This window comes from Buceros rhinoceros, unplaced genomic scaffold, assembly GCF_000710305.1.
Source record: "Buceros rhinoceros silvestris isolate BGI_N320 unplaced genomic scaffold, ASM71030v1 scaffold13654, whole genome shotgun sequence".
Taxonomy (NCBI): Eukaryota; Metazoa; Chordata; class Aves; order Bucerotiformes; family Bucerotidae; genus Buceros; species Buceros rhinoceros.
Window position 1 is genome coordinate 3350 of NW_010407730.1, and position 19463 is coordinate 22812.

Genomic DNA, 19463 nt, shown 5'->3' on the forward strand with positions numbered 1-19463 from the left:
GGAATGCCTGGGATGCTCTATTCCTTAATGAAAGACATGATCTCTTATGAACTCACACTACAGGGCACCAACTACGACGAGCCTTGGTGTTATCTGGACTGCAAGTCCTTCAGCTGGAACACGCTGGGGACATGCACTAGCTGAAAGTATGTCAGATCTGCCTGGAGTGCTACGCCAGTGCTCAGGGCCAGGCTCTCTGCAGCCAAATATCAGGCCAGGTCCCCAGTGCTGTCACAATGAGGGGTCACCTTGGAACAAGCCTGAAGACAGTAGTTCTTCCCCACAGACCAACCCAGCCAGAGGCAGCTCCCCGTGGATTTGCAGGTCTGAAGACCTGGTTACTAATATTGTCCTTTCTATTGCCTTGGGCTCCATTTTCATTAGAAATGAGCTAGAGATGCACATATAACATGACCACACATACCGTTGTCTTGTCCTTTGACACATGGCTGTGAAGCACAGGCAGCCAGTCAGCCTGCTCTAGAGATTATGGGATTTATTTCCCATTAGGGCCCAAGCTGACAAAGTGGCACATTATGTGCCAAATAACACAAATCCCCACAGATCTATTAGCTGCAGTCCAGAACAGCCAATTCTTGTGTGGCACATGCCATCGGGTGTCTGTGGAAAGGGTACCCATCCATTTGTGTAAGGAACTAACTGCAGTGAGAACGTGCATCCATGACTCAAGGCTGCAAGACCTGGGATCCCATCTTAGGATCTTCCATTTCGTTTGTTACAATAAGGTGTGGCCAGACACACAGAATATGGATAAATTTGAAACATATGACCATGAGGTCTGCCATGAATACAGCCTTCAAAGCAAAGGTTATCAGACCATTCAAAGGCTTTGATGGCAAAGCATGCTAAAGGTAAGACTGTTGAAGACACTCTGTTGCAGGTAACCAGACAAACCACTCCTGTTCCAATCTCCACTCAAATGAAAATGAAATGAAACCCATAAAAACAGAGTGACGTGGTAGAACAGTATGACTCACTGAACTGTAGGATACAAATCTTTTGAACAGAAGCCACCACCACCTTAAGAAAGGATTGGAGAGGCTTTCTGTCAGTCCAAGCCAACCAGAACACCATGAAAGCACCATGTCTCCCACAGCTCCTGCCACTGCAAACACCATAAAAAGTGACAGGAACATACCAGCTAGTGCTCCGAACTGACCTCCTGACTGCTAGCTTCTGCCCTGCGAGAACAAAGACAGGGCAGGATCCCAGCCATGTTCCCAAGGGTGCCTACCCAGGAGTAGCAGAAACTTCAGCAAGAAAACAAAAACCTTTGGAAACCAAAAAGTAAGCTACCAAATACAACTGGTCATGCCCTCCGTAAGGGCTACCCAGACAGTCCACACCATCACCTCAGCAGACTAGGGAATCTGCCCTAGACCAGCTACTGAAGGGCTGAGCGGAGAAGGAGCATGCCGCTGACAGTCCGCATTCCCTAACACCGTGCCCCTGGCTCGGCAGGAGGGCCCAGCTGAGGAAAGACTGAGCAGCTGTGGCTGAATGCCATGCCACGCAGGCACCTTCCACCCGTTCTGGGGAGAGTGGCCGTTCCCCAGTACACTGAGGTGCCCTTCCCACTTTTCCAACAACATTTTCAGCTTCTTGTCCCAAAATGCCTTAGGTTTGTCCCCTCCCATACTGTAGTGTTATCTGTATCAAGGGGACAGATGCAGCAAATGCAGTGGGGTTTTTTTATCCAATAATCTCATTTTCAATTAAAATATATATCATATATATTTAAAAAGGTTTAGAAAAGCTTCTATGTAATTTGCAGCTACTTTTACATATAGATTACAACAATGTACAACTCTTCCCCAAGGTGGTTGGAAACCACAGGCACCCACCAATTCTTTCCCCTCAATCATATACATTATCAAACATCAAATACATTTGTTCCTTATACAGCTCTGAAAAAGAAGTCTGTCACTGGTACCTTCTCAGAGGGAGAGATGCCTAACATGCCTAATGGGGACACACTTAACGTTGGCTTCATATTCACTGTAGAAAGTTCCCAGATTAGTAAAAAAATATTTCATCTATAGAAAATGCCCTTCTGAAAAGCAACCAGGGCTCTGTTAAGGCCACACCCAGGCTTTCCATTTCTCTGCTGTAGCAAGACAGATCAGAAACAAACCCAAAACTATGTTTTTATGTCCCAGAAATAGCCATTAGCACCTGTGCTTATGTTACAGGAGCCTGGTGTATCAAAAGTGCTGCGAACAGCATAGGGACTTCTGGAAACATGCTTCTGATTCAATGGGGCTCAGTTGGCACAGTGAAAAACTCCATGTCCTCCTGTTCCACTCTGGTGGACAAGAAGCAGCCTTCTACATCACAACCACCACCCTTCCATGCAGAATGGATGATGGGAGCTCCAGAGATGGGCACACTGCAACCTGAAATAGCACATCCTTTTCCCACAGGGCTTCCACCAACAAGCTCCTTCCAATTCCTCTGTGAGTCTGTGGGATACCAAGCACGCGTCTGGTGGCTTAATGAAAACATCCAAATATTTTGCCCCAGAGGGCAAGCCAGGTGAGAGCAAAGCCAGCCCTCGGCCAGTCTGAGGCACTGGGATGCTTTCTGCCATAGCAGAGAGAGAATAGCCATCGAGAGATTCCTCCAGCAAACCCAACCCTTCACATGGGAAAACACTATTTCCTGGCACAGAGTCTTCTGGCTGAGGTTTTTAGCAGGGCTCTTCTTTTGACATGTACAGCCTAAGGTTTCTCCAGATGGTCCAAGACAGGGTCAGGTTTGTAGGAAGAGCCACGGCACATAACAGGATTATTATTTTTACACTCCTCCTGTTGCAGACAGATGCAGGTTGCCTCTTCTTCCCAGGTGGGCAGCTCCTTCTGCCTAAGGCATGGTGTGCAGGGAAACTGAATCCAACATGCTCTATTCTTTTCTCTGCCAGGGGTGGGAAGTGAAGTCAGAATCCAATGTTCAAAACCTGAAGGACACTAGGAAGAAAAATAGAGTGGTTAGATTTCAACTTCAGTGGGAATCCTGGATACATAGCCCTTCTGCTCAAAGGATGCCAACTTCCAGCAAGGAAAAACCACAGATTACAAGAGACCTGATTAATGGAGAATCAAGTGGAGCATACGACTGCTCAGCTCCAAGCTTCAAAAATGATTGAGGCAAAAAGATAAAACAAAAGCACAAGGGTCAAATGTAAGCACTTCTCCTGTGAGCTGATGGCACCAACAAAGCTCTTCAAGATAAGGAGGTTTAAAAAAGGACCTGGCTAACACCAAACGCATTGCAGGAAAGCAGCCAAGGAAGAGGAACATTACTCTTCACCTTAAGCAATAATAATTATCAATTGGTAGGGGAAAAGACTAAAAAAGGGATTTTTAGATATCACACTGTTTATGCTCACCCACTTATTAAACATTTCTAGATATTGCATTTCCCCTCAAGTCTAAAGATGCCCTCTTGGGTCTTCTACTTCACCTCAAGGAAGCTGCCACAACTTGTTCAAACAAGCCTTAGATTAGGTCTAAGCAGCCACTGACATGAACCCTCCACCACAGGTCTATAATCCACTTTGGAGGGCAGAATAGCAACATGAACGTAGGGCAACCCATCAGGTGCATTCAGTAATAGCATGAAATACACTTGTGGAAAGGGAAAGAAGCTACAAGACGGTATCAGCTCTGAACAAGAGGAGATGATAAATCAGAAGCCAGAGCAACAACCTACTATGAGAAACTGCATGTTGATGGGGGTTTCATTCATTTATTACTGTTCTGGTAGACAAAAACCCCACAGTGTTTGGACCAAAGAGACAAGAGGCAGAGAACAGCAAGAAAACCATGAGTCCAGACCAAGTTGGGCAATGGAAGGGAAGCTATAGGGAGTCTAACTGAACAACTGAAGATCATTAGCTAATGTCTACCAAGAGAGTAGATGGACTTTACACTCAGTGAGGTACAAACTGTACCACTGTACAAGAGAGGCAATTCTATTCCCAGGTACTCCTCCCGCTGGCTTGCAGAAATACCTAACAGAGGTAGACAAGGAAGCCCAAAATCCCGGAGCTGCTCAGGGACAGCCAGGTGGCCACCCACATTTTCCACAACTGGAATGAAGGACGTTTATATTAAGTGCTGAAGGCAAGCGTGGTTGCCTATGATTGAGCACCTGCATGCTGTGGTTTAAATCCAGCTGTGGCTGCCCTTTTTCCATGACTTTGCTCGCTAAGGCTCCCATAAGTCACTCTGCATGGCTTGCACATCCAGTGCCTTAACCAGTGAATAGCAGGTTTACAACAAATTGAGCCACAGCTGCCAGATGAGAGCAGAGAAATTGCAGAATTTAAATTTTTCCTAGGCAAGGAAAGTATTCACACACTGACTTTCTTCCTCTGTGACTAATAGCTAGGTTTGCAGGGGTTTCAGAGAGACTAAGTACTTATTCCTGAAGATCTTAGGTTTACTACAAAGAAATTTCCCTAGCTCCCGTTTCGCTCTGGCTGTTCAAATCAGAGTTTGATCACTGGCATTTATTGATAAACAGGTTTTGCTCAGCTTTTCACCCATAACCTGTAGCCCAGAAGGCCACAGGTTAACACCACATTAATTATTCAGGACAACTTTAGGTTAGCAATCACTTAAGTGTAGGTTTTGCCAATGTAAATGTAACATGGAAAAAAAGAAAAAAACAAACCACGTTTGTGGAAAAGGTATGAAAGGAAAAAAGCAAAAAAGCCTGGCACTTTTGAACAATATATACAGTCATACTTTCCCCGAACATTGATTTCCAAACCAGGACCCTAATAACTCACTGCAGTAACAGGTTCAGAGAAGGGAGAGACGACACAATCTTCACCTCCTCACAGATATTTGCAGCTCACTTGGTTTTGAAACTTGTAAATTTGAGAAAACATTCTGCCTTCTTTTCCCAGGGTCCTTTCTGGCCTCTAGGAACACTCCTATTTCTCTGCACAGGCCCCATTCTCCCCTGCTTCAAAGCCTGGTGTACCTCTGTCTTGGCAGTGTTTTATGTAGTACTTGCTCTCCTTTGTGGAAAAAGCCCCCCTTCATTCCCACTCCATGGATTCCAGGATACAGGCAAAACTGAAAAGCTCTGCAAAGCTCAGAAAAAGTAAACAATTTATCTAAAGACAGAACAAAAGGCTTGAAACAAAGCATGCTGAACAGGGTGTCACGCTGAACAGCAGTACTGCTGTTAAGAACTGTTCAGAGAGGCATACAGGAGCTGTGCTTTCTGCCAAAACACGACACTGGTTCAGAACTTGTTCCAGATCTCACTCCTTTCTTAGTGAGCGCGTGCCCAGCATTTCCCAGAAAGTATCACATCAACTTCACGCATGGAACAAAGCAAATCCAGGGTTTTTAACACCACATAGCTCCCTGTTTTGATTAAGCAATTTACATACTAAGCATGAAATAATTACATGGAACAAGAACATAACCTTACTGTTAAGAGTTCATGTTGTTCTTAAGCATTTGATCATAGCTGCACCTTCTCCAGTACTAGACCCTAACCTTTGATAAACATTCCCTCAGTTTCTCTGCTTTACACTCTTAAAAATAAAATCTATGCCTGGTATTCCATAGACAGAGTCTTGTCTATCCAGCTCAGGTAATTAGTGCACCCAGGACTGCAGGAGAACTGGCATATGTTTTGAAAACATTCCCGAGGAAAACATTTCACCCCTGCAAAGTCAATGCACTAGCCTGCCCTAGCACGACATGAAAGAATATACCACCCAACACAAAAGCTCAGAATAACGAGAACAATAGCTAGTGGAAACACTGCTCAGAAGGCCACAGCCTCCATCACTAACTTGCAAACAGTCCTCAAACAGATGAAGGATGCCAAAATTTTGTCAACAAATCTGTCTTTAAAACCAAAACTGAGTTTCCATATTCCACCTGAAGTTAGCACATTCAGTTTAAGACAGCCACTCAGTAATTCAGCAAGAGCACAGTTAACAAATGCACAAGACGTGCATTTATAAAAAGCCCTATTAAAAGAAGCTTGATTGATCCTCCCTCTCTTTAAAGGGATCTGTTCAGTACAAACAGAAAAATGTTACTAATAAATGAATTCATAGCAGTGTGGTGGGACTTGGAGTAAGAGGGAGTTAAACTGTGTTTAAAAAGGCAGTATGTAGTGGTGCATCAACATGTCACAAAGACAGCATTTCACTTTGTCTAGACCCAAGACTCTCATCTAGAATGGCTGTACTGGGGCAGAGCAGAAAATATTTAACTTAATATCTGGTTTCCAACATGAACAGCAGCAGAAATCAGCAGAAAATTTAGGCTGAAATGGGTCTCCAGTGGTAACCTGGTCCCAACTACCTCCAAGGCACTCAGGTGCCTAGAAAGGAGTATTAAGTTCAAGTACACGGCAATTTCACTCAGTCTCCATCATTACGAAGCTCAAGGACTTCCCACAACTGAAGCAGTATCTGCAATTTGCCCTTACTTCTGCCTGCTCATCTGATCCCTAAGGTTGAATTTGCAACACTAACAAATACCATACCTGCCTCCTAAACAGGAAATATTCTTGGCAAGGCTTCCACTTTCCAACCAATACCCAGCCTATGCTCCAGTCCGTAACTGTCCATTTTCTGTTAGCTAACTGAGCTTTAAGTGTGAAGTATGCCTTCAGGTCCAGTTCTCTAATTCTTCAACTGCCTCAGTGGTTGAAGAGTTTAAAATCAGGGTGTCACACCCTCAGAGAGTAAGACATTTTTAAGTCTTGTTCCCATATACACTATTTGCCAAACTGACTCTAGAAATTTTAATGCAAATATGAAAGCTAGCTGAAGGGAGCTTTGCTGAGCATGGGATAGCACTATGGCATCTTTCCTCCATCTCCATCCACCCTGCATACTTCTATTTCCCACTCCCTATTCCAATAACGAGTACATAAGCAGTTCAGTAGTTAATGCTGATGAACGGTTTACCAGACTTCACAGACACTATCTGAAATAAGGTAAGGGCAGAAGGTCTGATACTCACAGGGCAAAGGAAGCAGTTATGATGCAGAAACGCTTTGCAACTATACACACATGAAAATTTTGCAAGGATATAATAACCTGAATAGAAACACAGTGTGTGCTTGGCTCAGTTCAACCATTCTGTATATACAGGATCATGCCATTATTTATGGAATCAGCAAACGCTCTCATGTCAACTTCAGAGCTATAAGAATCGCATGGCAGGGACCAACATGCTGTAATGCAGTCATCTTTGGCAACAAGAGACAACAGGAGTTTAATTCAGATTGCTACTCTACTCCATAAAGGAGTTTACTACCTGTTAATTAAATCTATCTACCTTTACACGCCTTTTTCTCTTTCTAAAAGGGAATGCGGGTCTCCCGGATGCTTTTCACTCAAAGAGCACCTGCACTTCTGAAGAGGTGTCTTTACCTGCCGCAGAGTTGGGCAGAGGAACAATCCTAGACAGGACTGTTTATACTACAAAGCTGTAGCATTTTATATAACCACACCTACCTTTTTGTGCTCCTGAAGTTAACTTGGTACCCAGGTATGGTTGGAGGCCTGTGAGGTGCTGGGATAGCTGGGGGTAGACAGAATGGGTTCAAAATTAAAGTCCAGTCCTTCTCCATCCATGAGTTCACTGTTGATTATGTAATCCATGTCACATTCAAGGTTCTCCATGTACATGTCAATGTCCAGGTCAATGGGCAGCCTGTCCTGGTTCAATCCCAAGGGAGCAGGGGTAGCAGAAGAAAGAAGCAGTGGACTACCCAGCTGGACCGACTGGGCAGTTGTTACAGAAACTGGAGCCTTCAAACTGGTGATGCTGGCAGTGTTTTGAGATGTTACTATGGGAAGTGTTGATGGCAAACCACCAGCACGAACTGGTTCTGCCTGCTGTTCTGTAGGCTTTCCTCGTGGATTGCCTGAGCTCATCTTACTCTGGGCAGCTTGTCCACCTAGAAGCAGAAGAGTTCGGCTGCTCATTCTGTTACCAGTCTGTGGGAGAACTGGATCCACCTGAGTCATCATAACATCCCTTGGAGGTGGAGAGCTGGGTGTCAGAAGAGCTTCCAAAGTCTGAGGGGCAGAAAAATGGTTGACGGAACTTTGCAGTGAGATATCAACAGGGTTAAACAGGGAATTGCCAAAAGTAGTGGTCTGTCCAGCTGCATTTGGGCTCCGCAAGGAAAAGCTGGAATCTCTCTGGATCTGACCATTTGAGACAGATTGCTGGGTAGGTAACACAGATGAACTGGAAGACATCAAATTTAACCCATCAATGAGCTCAAGCTCCTCAGTCACAGTTGGTGGAACGTTGCTGGATGCACTGGAGTACACGAGAGAAGGAAGCAGCTCTTCATCGTGGAGGTCATCCTGCTCAGTCAGGATAGGAGAAAGTCTAGCACTAATAGTGCTTGCATTGGAACTGGTTCGAGGCCGGAAGGTGTTCCACATGTCAGAGTCCTCATTGCTTCTTGAGGATGGGCTCCCGGGCCACTTTGAGAACTGAGAGCTGGGACTGTCAGCAGTGGATTCTGAAGCAGACTGGAGAAGAGGCTTCTTTTTGGATGCTTTACCTCTGACTTTTGCAAGTTTGCTGCTGTTGTCCATGGAGGCAGCTCTTCTTCTTGGTGCTTTTCCACTTTTACCACCCTCAGGATTGAGCATCCACCAAGAGCTCTTCCCTGTGGCTTCATTATGGACTTTAATAAACTTGCTGTGCAGGGACAGATTATGTCTAATAGAGTTCTAAAAAAAAAAAAAAACACAAAACAAAATCCAAGATATGAGAACCTTACAGTTGACACATCTCCCACCTAGAAACCTCACATGCATAAAACGCATCCAGACAGTATCCAGAGAAGAAAGTTTTAACAAAGACCGACCCATAAAAAACCTGCTATTTCTGCCTGAACATGCTTAACAGCACTAGCAGGCAATGCCACATCTTACTGCAGTGTCAAGGGCGAAACTACCATGACAACTAGCAACTTCTAACAAGCAAAACACTACAGAACTTTTCAAGACCATACAGAATCTGCAAAACCTAAGCATACCGCAGAGCATATAAGCAAACTCCCAAATATGGCCTACGACTCAAAACGAGCCTAACCAAATTCGAGCTACTGCTGTGCACACCCTTCTCCCAGCCCCAGTAGTCAGCAGAGTCCTGGCTGAAGTTTTTCATTTTTATCTGACTACATTTCAGACAGGTTTGAACATAGCAGTGAATCAAATAGGGTGGGTGAAGAGAAATGGCAAAACACTTCTGCTTCAGTACACCTAGTAATATCTTCATCCCAAAACCAGAGAAATAAAGAGAGAAACCTTGTAGAACAAGAGTTCTAGTAGTCCTGGAGCCTGCCAGCCTCTGCCTACCTGCAGCATGCATTCCTCTGTGTGCATTTCTGAGGTGGTAAGACGTTCAGTGGGCAGTGCATCCCCACAGAGTACATGCCAGGTTTAGCCTCTCCCATCTCCCTTCTTTCAGTTTAGCTCTGCTGGAAACTGCAAGCTAACATATCTGTACACCATCAAACTGAACTTCCATCCTGCAACCAATAAACTCCCAAGTATTTTAGAATCTTTGTTGGAGCAGATCCTCCATAAACTCTCCTTAAGGCCTGTGTTGAGCATTTGCATTTAATTTTCTCAGATGGTCAAATTACACATTATTAAAAGGTGATACACTGGTAGTGTAATAGCAGTCCAAGAGCAACATCTATTTTGTATAAACTAAAAGGTAGTTGCAGCCTTTAGCATTCAGGCATGCTCTCTTAATTCTGAACAAAGTTGACTGTGCTTTCATCATCCTTTCCCACCACCTGTGAACCCAGTTCTTTCCTGCCTGTTGCCTTCCCTCTTCCCACCCTTTTCCTCTCGGACAAGTCCTCACCATGCTAATTTTGGCCACCTCGCCAGAAGTACTATCCTAGAACAAAGCAAATGTAGATAAACAATACAGGCAAAGTGGAAAATTTTCATGGAGAGGGAAGGAGATGTGAGAATCATTCTGTGTTAGCTTTCATTTTAACCTTTGACTGTTGAGGACTTGAAGAAGACTGGCTGTTCGTTGTGATCAGCACCAAAGGATACACATATTCTTCTTTGGAGAGTACCCCAAGGGTTACTGTGGAGCCAGGGCCTGATGGAACACGTGTCAGTCAATGCTCTTACACAGTTTTATTATTTGAGTTGTTCACTATAATAGCTATAGAATTGCCTGACATCATCTTCTAAATAAACTTTCTTTTCCTTCAAATATTGCAAACAGTAATTCAAACTGGGACCCTGTCTCCTGGAAGGCAGCTGCTTTCATTTCCAAAGTATCCCCACAACCCTTTTTCCCCAGGGAAAGGTGCATGACTTTGAATGGATACTTGGGCAGCAGTAAGAACCACTAGGTTGTCACTAATTCTTCATTTATTCTCCTGAAAGTAATCCATGAACTCCTGATGATGACACCCAGTCCTGTCAGGAATGACCCAATATGCTGTATTTGGAGACTCGTTTTTTAGCTCCATTTAGTTAAAAAAAAAAAAAAAAAAAAAACTGCTAGAATTCAGTAAAACAGTCCTAAGGCTAAAGCTATTTAAACTCTAAGTAGCCTTTTCAGCTGAAAATTATGTCTTCAGTTAACACAACGGCTGCAAATAGACGGAACTTTAAACCAACAGGTTCAGGATTTCAAAATTTCACAACTAACTATATTCTGTCTTCCCATGAACAGCTACAACCAGGTTTTAACTTCTGTGACAGCAAAACCACACTGTAGTGGTGCAAGTGTTTCAGTAATGCTGAAACCTCAAGAAAATTAGCACCACTTCAGGTACTGTAAGTGACCATTTTAGTAACTAGTTTTCTGTGGCTTCCTCCCCTCCCTTCCCTGCCGCAAAGCACTAGGATTCACATGAACACTGATATGCAAAGCCTAGAACCTTTTATGAAACAGTTTTAAAGTGTTTTTACATGTTCATGCTAAACTGTTGTTAATGGCTAATACCTGCAGAAACAGGTAATTGCTGTACCACTCCTTGCTTCCTCCTCCTCCCATAAGCATCTGTGAGCTCGCTGAGGGAGCTAACTCAACGGAAAAGCAGCCCTATCCTTCCTTGGAAAGTACTTTTTGAACTGATTTTTACACTACTTTACTGGAAGGGTCAAGCATTGAAAACTAAGGAAGAGAACAGAATGTGTGGTTGGAGGTGGAGGAAAAAATCTGAATACTTCTTACATTAGGGTTAAACATTGTCAAAACTGCAGTGCCTAAATCTTCACTTTTGCACCTCTCCTGCAGACTTTGTGAGACAGCTTGCCACTGCAGCTGCAGCACCCAGAGCCATAACATACCTGCATGACTGAGCTTGCCTGTATACTGGAGACCCAAGTCCAGAGAGTCCCAAAATATAACTGAACTGATACACCTACCATCCTGGGTGCTCTGAGACAGCACAAGAGATTCACACTCGCACACTGCATGCTCACCAGCACAAGAATGCATCTGCTAGAATGATTTAATACACCTAGCATACGGAGAACACCATCAAATCTCATTGAGAAAGTGAGAAACAAATCAATTATGCTGAAATCATCACAGAACTCCAGGTCAAACCACACAGGACAGGAAATGACAGAGCTCAGTCACCCAGGCAACCCTGACGTATTTCCTTTCTTGATGTTAAGCAATTCAAAGAAGAAGCACAGCTGACATTAACTTTTTAGATGTTGAGCTTCAGCAGTGTGGGAAGATCCCAGCTGGTCTGAACATCTGCAGTCCACACAAGGTCTTGTCTCTGCAACATCTCTGACAATAAGGAAGCATGATGTGAAGGAATAGGAGCAGGCAGGAATCCTTCAAATCTTTAAGGACCTCTACTTAGGGGTGGTTATTGCTGTTCATTCAGCTATCTTAGAGAGGTTCTTACAGCTCTATGTAAAGTATTGCAGTGAAAAAATGCCAGTCTGTCTCTAATCCATCTCAGATCAAAGATGATTCCTGTAAGCCAAATTCAGACAAAACCATTCTGAAATTAATGGCAGTTGTTTTGCAAAAAATTAAAGTTTGGCTAGAGGCATTTATTGTACACTGAAGGAAGGACTATTCACTAGGTCCCAACCACTGCATGTACAAGCTAGGAGATATGAACCAGCCACAGAAGTGTGGCTAGCAGCACACACAAATAATTTCCTAAATCTCAATTACCATAACATTAAGTCACCTTTGATAAAATCTCCTAGCCCTATTTAAAGGGCAGTAACACTCCTCATCATAACAGGCCTGCCTCCAGACCACCGTCAGTGCTGCTGTGGACCCTGCCCAGCACCAAACAGTGCTTCGGTCTCAGCATGGGGAACTAGCCACAGGAGCTGGCAGCACAACCAAGCAATTATCCTGCCCAGTCAGCCTTCTGGACAACTGCCATAAACACCAATATACCACGGAAAGTGCCCAAATGGGTCATTCAGAAGACAGACTGCCAGTGAGAGCCCTTCCTGGGTACTATATGGCTTTGTAGGTAAAGTCAAGGTTCTCTACCATAAAACTGAAGTTTTACTCAGAGCAGGTCAGAACAATCAAGATGGTTTGTTCAGACTAAGGTTCCTCACATTAAAAACAAGTTCATGCACCACTGCGGCATGGACAAGCTCTTACAGGCAGGGCACAAGAGCCTTGTTCTGCTCCTGTCACATTCGTGCTTAGAAGAAAATACATCACAGGAGGGAGAGTTTAAGTTTGTTTTTAGTAAACTCTATAATCTTAAAGATCTCATCCAACCAAAACAATTCTGTGACTCCGTGGGAACTGTGCTAGCAGAGGGGTCAGGGCCAAGCACGAGCTATGCTGACAAAGACATAAGAAACAATAGCTATCCTTGAAAATTTTGTGTTTGCCCACATTTGTCTGGATTTCAAGCCCTGCTTCCTAGCACCAGGGCCATTCTTCCAGGAAGCATCAAGTTTCTCCTACAGAGCAGCACGAGATTTATTAGCAAAGTCACGCTCAAGAATGAGTGACGGAAAAAAAATACATGCAATCACTGCAGCTGCCTGTAATACACTCACACTGCCTCGGGGGCATACAAAGAACACGGTGCATAATCCCAGCGCAGGGCCACGTTCCAAAGCCAGGCCTATAACTGCGCCAAATTATCATTTGCCATAGAATTCTTGGGAGGCACAAGAGGAGAATGCCCTGCCTGCTGCATTTGTCAGTGCCTGTCTCAGCACTCACCCTGCCACTTGGCTCCAAAGGCTTCAGGAAAAAGTTTCCATTGCAGAGATTTGCAAAGTTATGCTGCAGAACCAGGGAGCTAAAACATTTCGCAGGCATTCCCCTTCTAGAAGGCACACATAAGCAGAGACACCAAGCTTGGCAGCTTGTATCTTAGGAAGAGCTTAGCCTGTATCTTGAGGAGATATAACTTAGGAATAACATTTTCCTTTCTATAATCTTTCAGTGGGAGCCCAGAAGAAGAAAATCCTAGCTCTCTAAAAAGCAAAGACCGAGGTGATTTACAACTTTACCATGACAGGTGGGCATAGGCAACAAAAGCTGCTCAGGATCAGATAGAGCAGAAGAAACTTGTTGGAATGAGTAATACCAGCAGCAGCACTCTCTGACTGCCTGGAAAATTAAGCTGTGCTGCAAGCAATAATCTTTCAGCAAAGCAGCTTTCCAGAACAACCTGGCAGGAAGCAGGAAAGAGGAGCAGCAGGATCTTCAGGTAACTTGACTGGGGTTCCATGGGGTAGATGGACTTTCACCAAGGGCGAGTTCCCCACCACCACCACGCTTTTGAGGGAAATAATTACACTCTATAAGGCTTCAAATGAAAAAAAAAAAATCTTGCACTTCATACTAATTCAGGGCATTACACCTTGTTTGGGAGAAGAGGCTGTTACTGTCACTTTAACAAGGGCTAAGTATACGTTGCCACATCGCAACAGTGGGCCCTCACCTCTGCTGACCATTCATCAGGAAGCTTTATCCCACCTTAAAAATAGGAGACCTGGTGAGCCCACCTTGCATCATTCTCCTGCTCCTATGCACTGCCACTGGCCTCATTTTCCACACCCAGTACTTTACCATCCTCCAGCCCACAACACCCAGACGTGCCCAGCTGCCTGCCTGCCTTCCTCCCTCCTCACCAGGCTGTCACCTAGGCCAGACTACTTGCTGTGACCAGACCATTAAGGACTAATGGGACTAAAAGAGTCTGTTAAAATAGAGACTGATGGACAAAAGTCACCCATGCTCCTTCGGTTTCCATGCTAGACTATTCACTACAGTGTCTGAACAACCATTGTTCAGCTTCTGTTTGTTATTTTCCCCCCTGCTTTAAGGAAACCCAGCTAGGTTGTCAGCAGCTAGGACAGAGAACATCTTCCTGCTGCCAGAACTAAGCACGCTGTTAACACCACACAAACGCATTGGAAGCGTACAAGGTAATGGCAAGAGTCCAGCAGTTTCCACGCACCCCCAGCAACTCTGGATTCAAACAGGACACTCCCTCCCTTTGCAGGGCAGTAACTTCCAAGAAACCAAAATAATCTGAACTTATTAGAAAGCAGCACCAATGACACTACTAAAGATTAACTGGACTTACATTGAGTACCGACAATGACAGCAATGGCATCACAATTCCAAATCGATTTAGAACAAGCTCATTTTTAGTGTCAGGTTTAACAGGGAATTATTTAATTTCAGGCATGTGAACTTAGGGGTAACACTATAGGCTTTCCCAGCACGGTCAGAGAGCAGCCTTTTTTCTTCACAGACCGATGTCTATGCACAGACCGATGTCTGTGCAGCAAAGACCCACCCAGACTCAACTGAGCCTCCCCTATGCACAAACCTGCACCAGGCTGAAGGTCAGGCAGAATTATACTTTGCTGAGAGCTAAAATACAAGTTTAAGTTCTATGTTTCCATGTGCTTTATGGCATCAAGTCAGTTACGCCTCAGGGAACAGAGACAGGGAGAGATTTTTAATGTCTCCTCAAACCATCATCTTGAAATCATCATTAACAATAGTCAAAAGCAAACCTGAGTAAAGCATTCCCACCATATGTTCCTTTCCCAGATAAAGTGTTTCTTTGTGAAATTAAAGAATGACTATAGTGATTTTACCTGTCCATGTTAGGAAGCTAAAATTAATTCTGACAAGTCTGAAGCAAAAAGTCTTCAAGAATATAGATATACTCTAGCACAGTCCAGATGTGGACTGTATAAGCAAAACAGCTAATATAACTATTTTAGGAAGTGACCATTGCTTTTTTGTAGATCTGACTACAGGGGAAAAAACCCAAAAGCTGACTAAAAAGTAGTCACCACACCAAGGAACAATAAACTTCTTATTTTTATCAAAACTAGTGTTGTCACAAATTTGTATCCACTGAACCGGAATTTATTTTGCAAGGCATAAGGATAATCTGGCAGAACCTACCAGCTACAGCACAGTAAAAATACCCCAGAAGATGGACAGGCTTGCTCTTATCTGCTCTCTTTCTTGTCTACTCCTTCATGGAAAAGCTTCAGAGGGCCACAGGACGAGCAGCTACTCCAACCCAAGAGAGAGAGGTCTTCACATGCTCTCCAGGAGGTCAGACATCCTCAGCTCTGGAAGAGGCCAGAGACCTTCAGAGCCAGCACTATGGCACTAGAAGACGATGAAGTCACTACATCATCCTAAACTGAGCTGCAAGGAAGCCCCTGAGAGCCCTCAGCCAGGTCTCCCAGTCTATCCGGTCAACATCAACTACAGGCAATATGCGTGTAACACAAGCACGGAACGGAAGGGTTTAAGGTAAAATGTTGCCCACTGTAATAAAGATTAAGAGCCAGCTGAGTTTTCAGATGGATGGCACCTTCTGTTTCAGGACAAACAGAAAGCTTGGTAATTTTTAATTCATAATACATACATACAACAACTCAAGTGACTGTACATGTGTGTATATATATACATGTACACATCTGAATCAAAGTGAATGCAAAGTACCAGATTGCAGAGGTGTGATTTCAGCCTCCTGTAACGCAATACTTTGTTCTTTCCTTTACACTGCATGCATAGGAAACTGCTTTTTGCTTCAGTGAAGTGTCTGCGGAGCACGAAAAGGATGGTTTTAAAGTTCATTCTGTTTCTACAAAGGGAAAGACAAGAGCTTTGGAGAACCCACAGAACATTTTGCTGCGAAAGACCAGTCTTTAAGGTTGCTCCTCACTGTGTCAAACTTGCTCATGGATGCAAGAAATCCAACCACCAGTGCAAACTGCTTCAGTGGGGTTTATGCACTTCTACTTTATTCAAAACCCTTAACACCTTCCTCCCCCAAGTAATCTCAAAGCCAGAAGGAATTATTCTCTTATCCACAGAGCAGCTTGCAGAGCAGTGAGCAGAGAATTACAAAGAATCCCCATGACACACCCCTGCAAGGACACTTCTGCCTTTCGGGCTGGTTAATTCTTAACTTCAGATGAATTACTGCAGGGAAAGCACAGACTGACTGTACACCCAACACACCTGTCCTTTATGAAGCGCTTCAAGAACAGTAAACACCACCTTCTTGGAAAACACAGATTCTTCCGGAATTCACAGAGGTTACACCCTGGTAGTCTGTAACAGCTGTATTTCCCTCAATTGTGTAGTGCAGTAGGACAGCTGTGAAGTAACTGTGTGTGAAGCAGTGATGAGTTTAATGATGAGTTTAGGGGCTAAAGTAGATCTAAAAAAAAATATTTAAACGACACATTTATTTTCATTTCCCATTTAAAATTCTCTACTAGAACCACATTACATAAAAATATGACCTATTATCAGTATGGCTATGTCCCAAAACCACAGAAATACCAGAATTCTAGAAGCAGGCATAAAAATGCTACATCAGCATTAGCAGCAGCTCCACACTAATTTCTTTTATCCAAACTCATTCAGTTCAAAATCGATCAAGAAATCAATAAAGCTAAGACAGTTCAAGAAGATTTTCTTTTACTTTACAAATCTAGAAAAGGATGCAGGCAGACTATCACAGCTCTAAAAATAACAAGGAACAGCAAAAGCAAAAAAACCCAGGCAGGTCAATTCCTCAACTAGAAGCAAAATCTTTTGTTTATTCAGTTTGTCTTAAATATAAAAACCACACCTATTAAATTTACTCTAAGTTCACAAAATCAAACTGAACTGATTTAATTGATTCCACATCTTTAAAACTGAATGTCTAACCTGCCTTCATCTAATGCACCTTGATGCAAATAGACTAAAGTGAAACAAACAATATCTCTTGCAAATCTACATAACTGTACATTAATGTAAAGTGAGACTAGAGGTTAGAGCTCTGCATCCTGCCAAGCCCTGCCAACAGGTTTTGAGAGAGAGAACAGGGAAGAAAACCGAGCACAGGGAATACACCACAGCCCGCTTTGCCTCTCCTGAGCACCTAAGACTAACCACATACCTCCTACATGCCAACACAAACTTTGACAATATTTGTTCAAAATGAACACCAGATTTTGAGATTTTTCCCTGGCATTTAAAAGTTTCAGCTGTATTTCTATCATGGTTTTCTGCTTATTGGTTAAAGTCAAGGGTTTTAAACTGCACTAATCATAAGGAAGACTGATTCCCATCACAGCTGCTGTCATTCTGCCCTCCCTCATCTTTCCTGGCAAGAAGTTTCTGTTCTCTTCTCCCACTAAAGCCAGCCTGAGTTCGTCTATTCCCAGACCGAAAAACTACAAACCAATTTCACAATAAGAAGCTATAACAGAGCAGCTACAGCAATGGTGTCTGAGCAGGGACCTCAGCCCTTGTATGAGCACTAATTCTTATCTCTGCCTTTCTGCAAGTTAAATACAGCTGTATGTTTCCCAAAAGTGATGCAAGACTAAAACACAGAGAAAACCCGAGGGCTGATGGTCCTTGACTTACACAGGAATGAATACAACAAAAGAGTAAGCCATACCAAACAAAGCTAGAAGTCTGCTTATGCCAGCATCCAGTCCAGGAGTTCACTGCCCTGTATGCCACCTTCCCCATGGTAGCTGGGGATGCATTTCAGAAGCCACACTGACCTTTAGTCTCAGGCACTACTGACAGATAGAGACACATTCCTGAAGAGAAAATGCACCAGTTCCATTAAATGTGTGTCAAAATACTGTGACTCCACACAGCAGCAGCAGGACCTGGACAGCACGCCTAGCCTGAGGAAGCAAGGACTATCCTCCAGGGAGTGGACTAAATCTTCTGAAAAGAAAGAAAATGCACCCAAACACTGTCTGAAAACAGAAATAGAATAAGGAGGATTTAAGCTGCACAGAGGAAGAAAAAAAAAAGTCAACTTTAGTCAAACTACATGCACTCTCCAGGTTCTGTAAGCCAGACAAATGGGAAAGGTGAAAAGTTTTATATTGACCTGTGCCAGCCTACGCTGTGACAGCTGCATCCGTCTCACCACGTTCCTACCCCCATTCATGCAAACACACGGCTGCTTCAGAGTGCTGAGCCAGCTGAAAATTAACCTATCAGTAAAAGTGAACCTTCTTTCCACTCCACCCCACCGCCAAATTAACTCTCTATGCTGACGTACTGCTCAGTCACACAGGCAGAGGAACGCACGGCTGGAGTCATGGAAGCCCCAAACCACAGTGGCTCAAGCTGCTGCAGACCTGCAGCACGGACAAACTGCTAACCACAGACGTACGCTGCAAACAAGAGCGTGGTGCTAACTGCAGTTCAAGTCTAGAGCAAGAACAACAGTTCCCACTCTTCAGACTCCAGTGGCCATGGCACCCACTGCAATGTATCAGGACAGCCTGAGGGACTATTTCACAAGCCAGCTCTCACGATTCCCTTTCTCTTTGCTGGATTTTGACTAAAGAGAATGGGAGCATCAGGCTGCCACCTGCAGAGTTCAGAAATGGAGTTTAGGTCTTTTAACAGAACTTCATATGTGCCTATTTCCAGAGCAAGAGAAGACAACGACATTGAGACCCTGAAGCAGTAAATTGCTTTCTCTTTTCCCAAATCCAACAGAGATGCCCAGTCCCTGCACAGCCACAGCACCAGCACTGCTCTGGGAGACAGCATCGTTTTTAAAGGTTCAATCGTTCTTGAAAGACAGAAGTAATACCTGCTATGAAACAGTTATTTATACTGAGCTTTAGCTACAACCTTTTAACTGACTCTCGCTCCTTTCCTGGAAAACCTTCCAAACACAAAGGGCGCAAGGAGCAGCTTCATAGAGCCATACCATAGCCACCCACTCAAGAGACGCCTGCTCCTCTCGGCTCCAGCCGCAGAGCCAGAGCGTGGGCTACGTCTGAGAAGATCCTGCCCTGCACTCATGGACCAGCAAATCTGCACTAGCCAAGCAGCTCTGGGCAGAGCTGAAGCCCAGGCGGCCGCGCTGCAGAGTGGGGATTAGGTGCTGGCACCAGCGTCAAGTACACAGAG

The 19463-nt window shown here is 44.1% G+C and overlaps 1 protein-coding gene across 1 annotated transcript in view; it reads right to left on the reverse strand.

Moving 5' to 3' along the window:
• The window catches only part of FOXO4 (forkhead box O4), a gene marked incomplete at both ends in the record, with an annotated part of 11757 nt that extends 2993 nt beyond the window's left edge, over positions 1-8764 (reverse strand). The window contains one exon of the mRNA XM_010134608.1: positions 7556-8764. Coding sequence (XP_010132910.1) covers positions 7556-8764 — 1209 coding nt within the window. The remainder of the gene's footprint in view (positions 1-7555) is intronic.
• Between the last annotated feature and the right edge of the window lie 10699 nt (positions 8765-19463).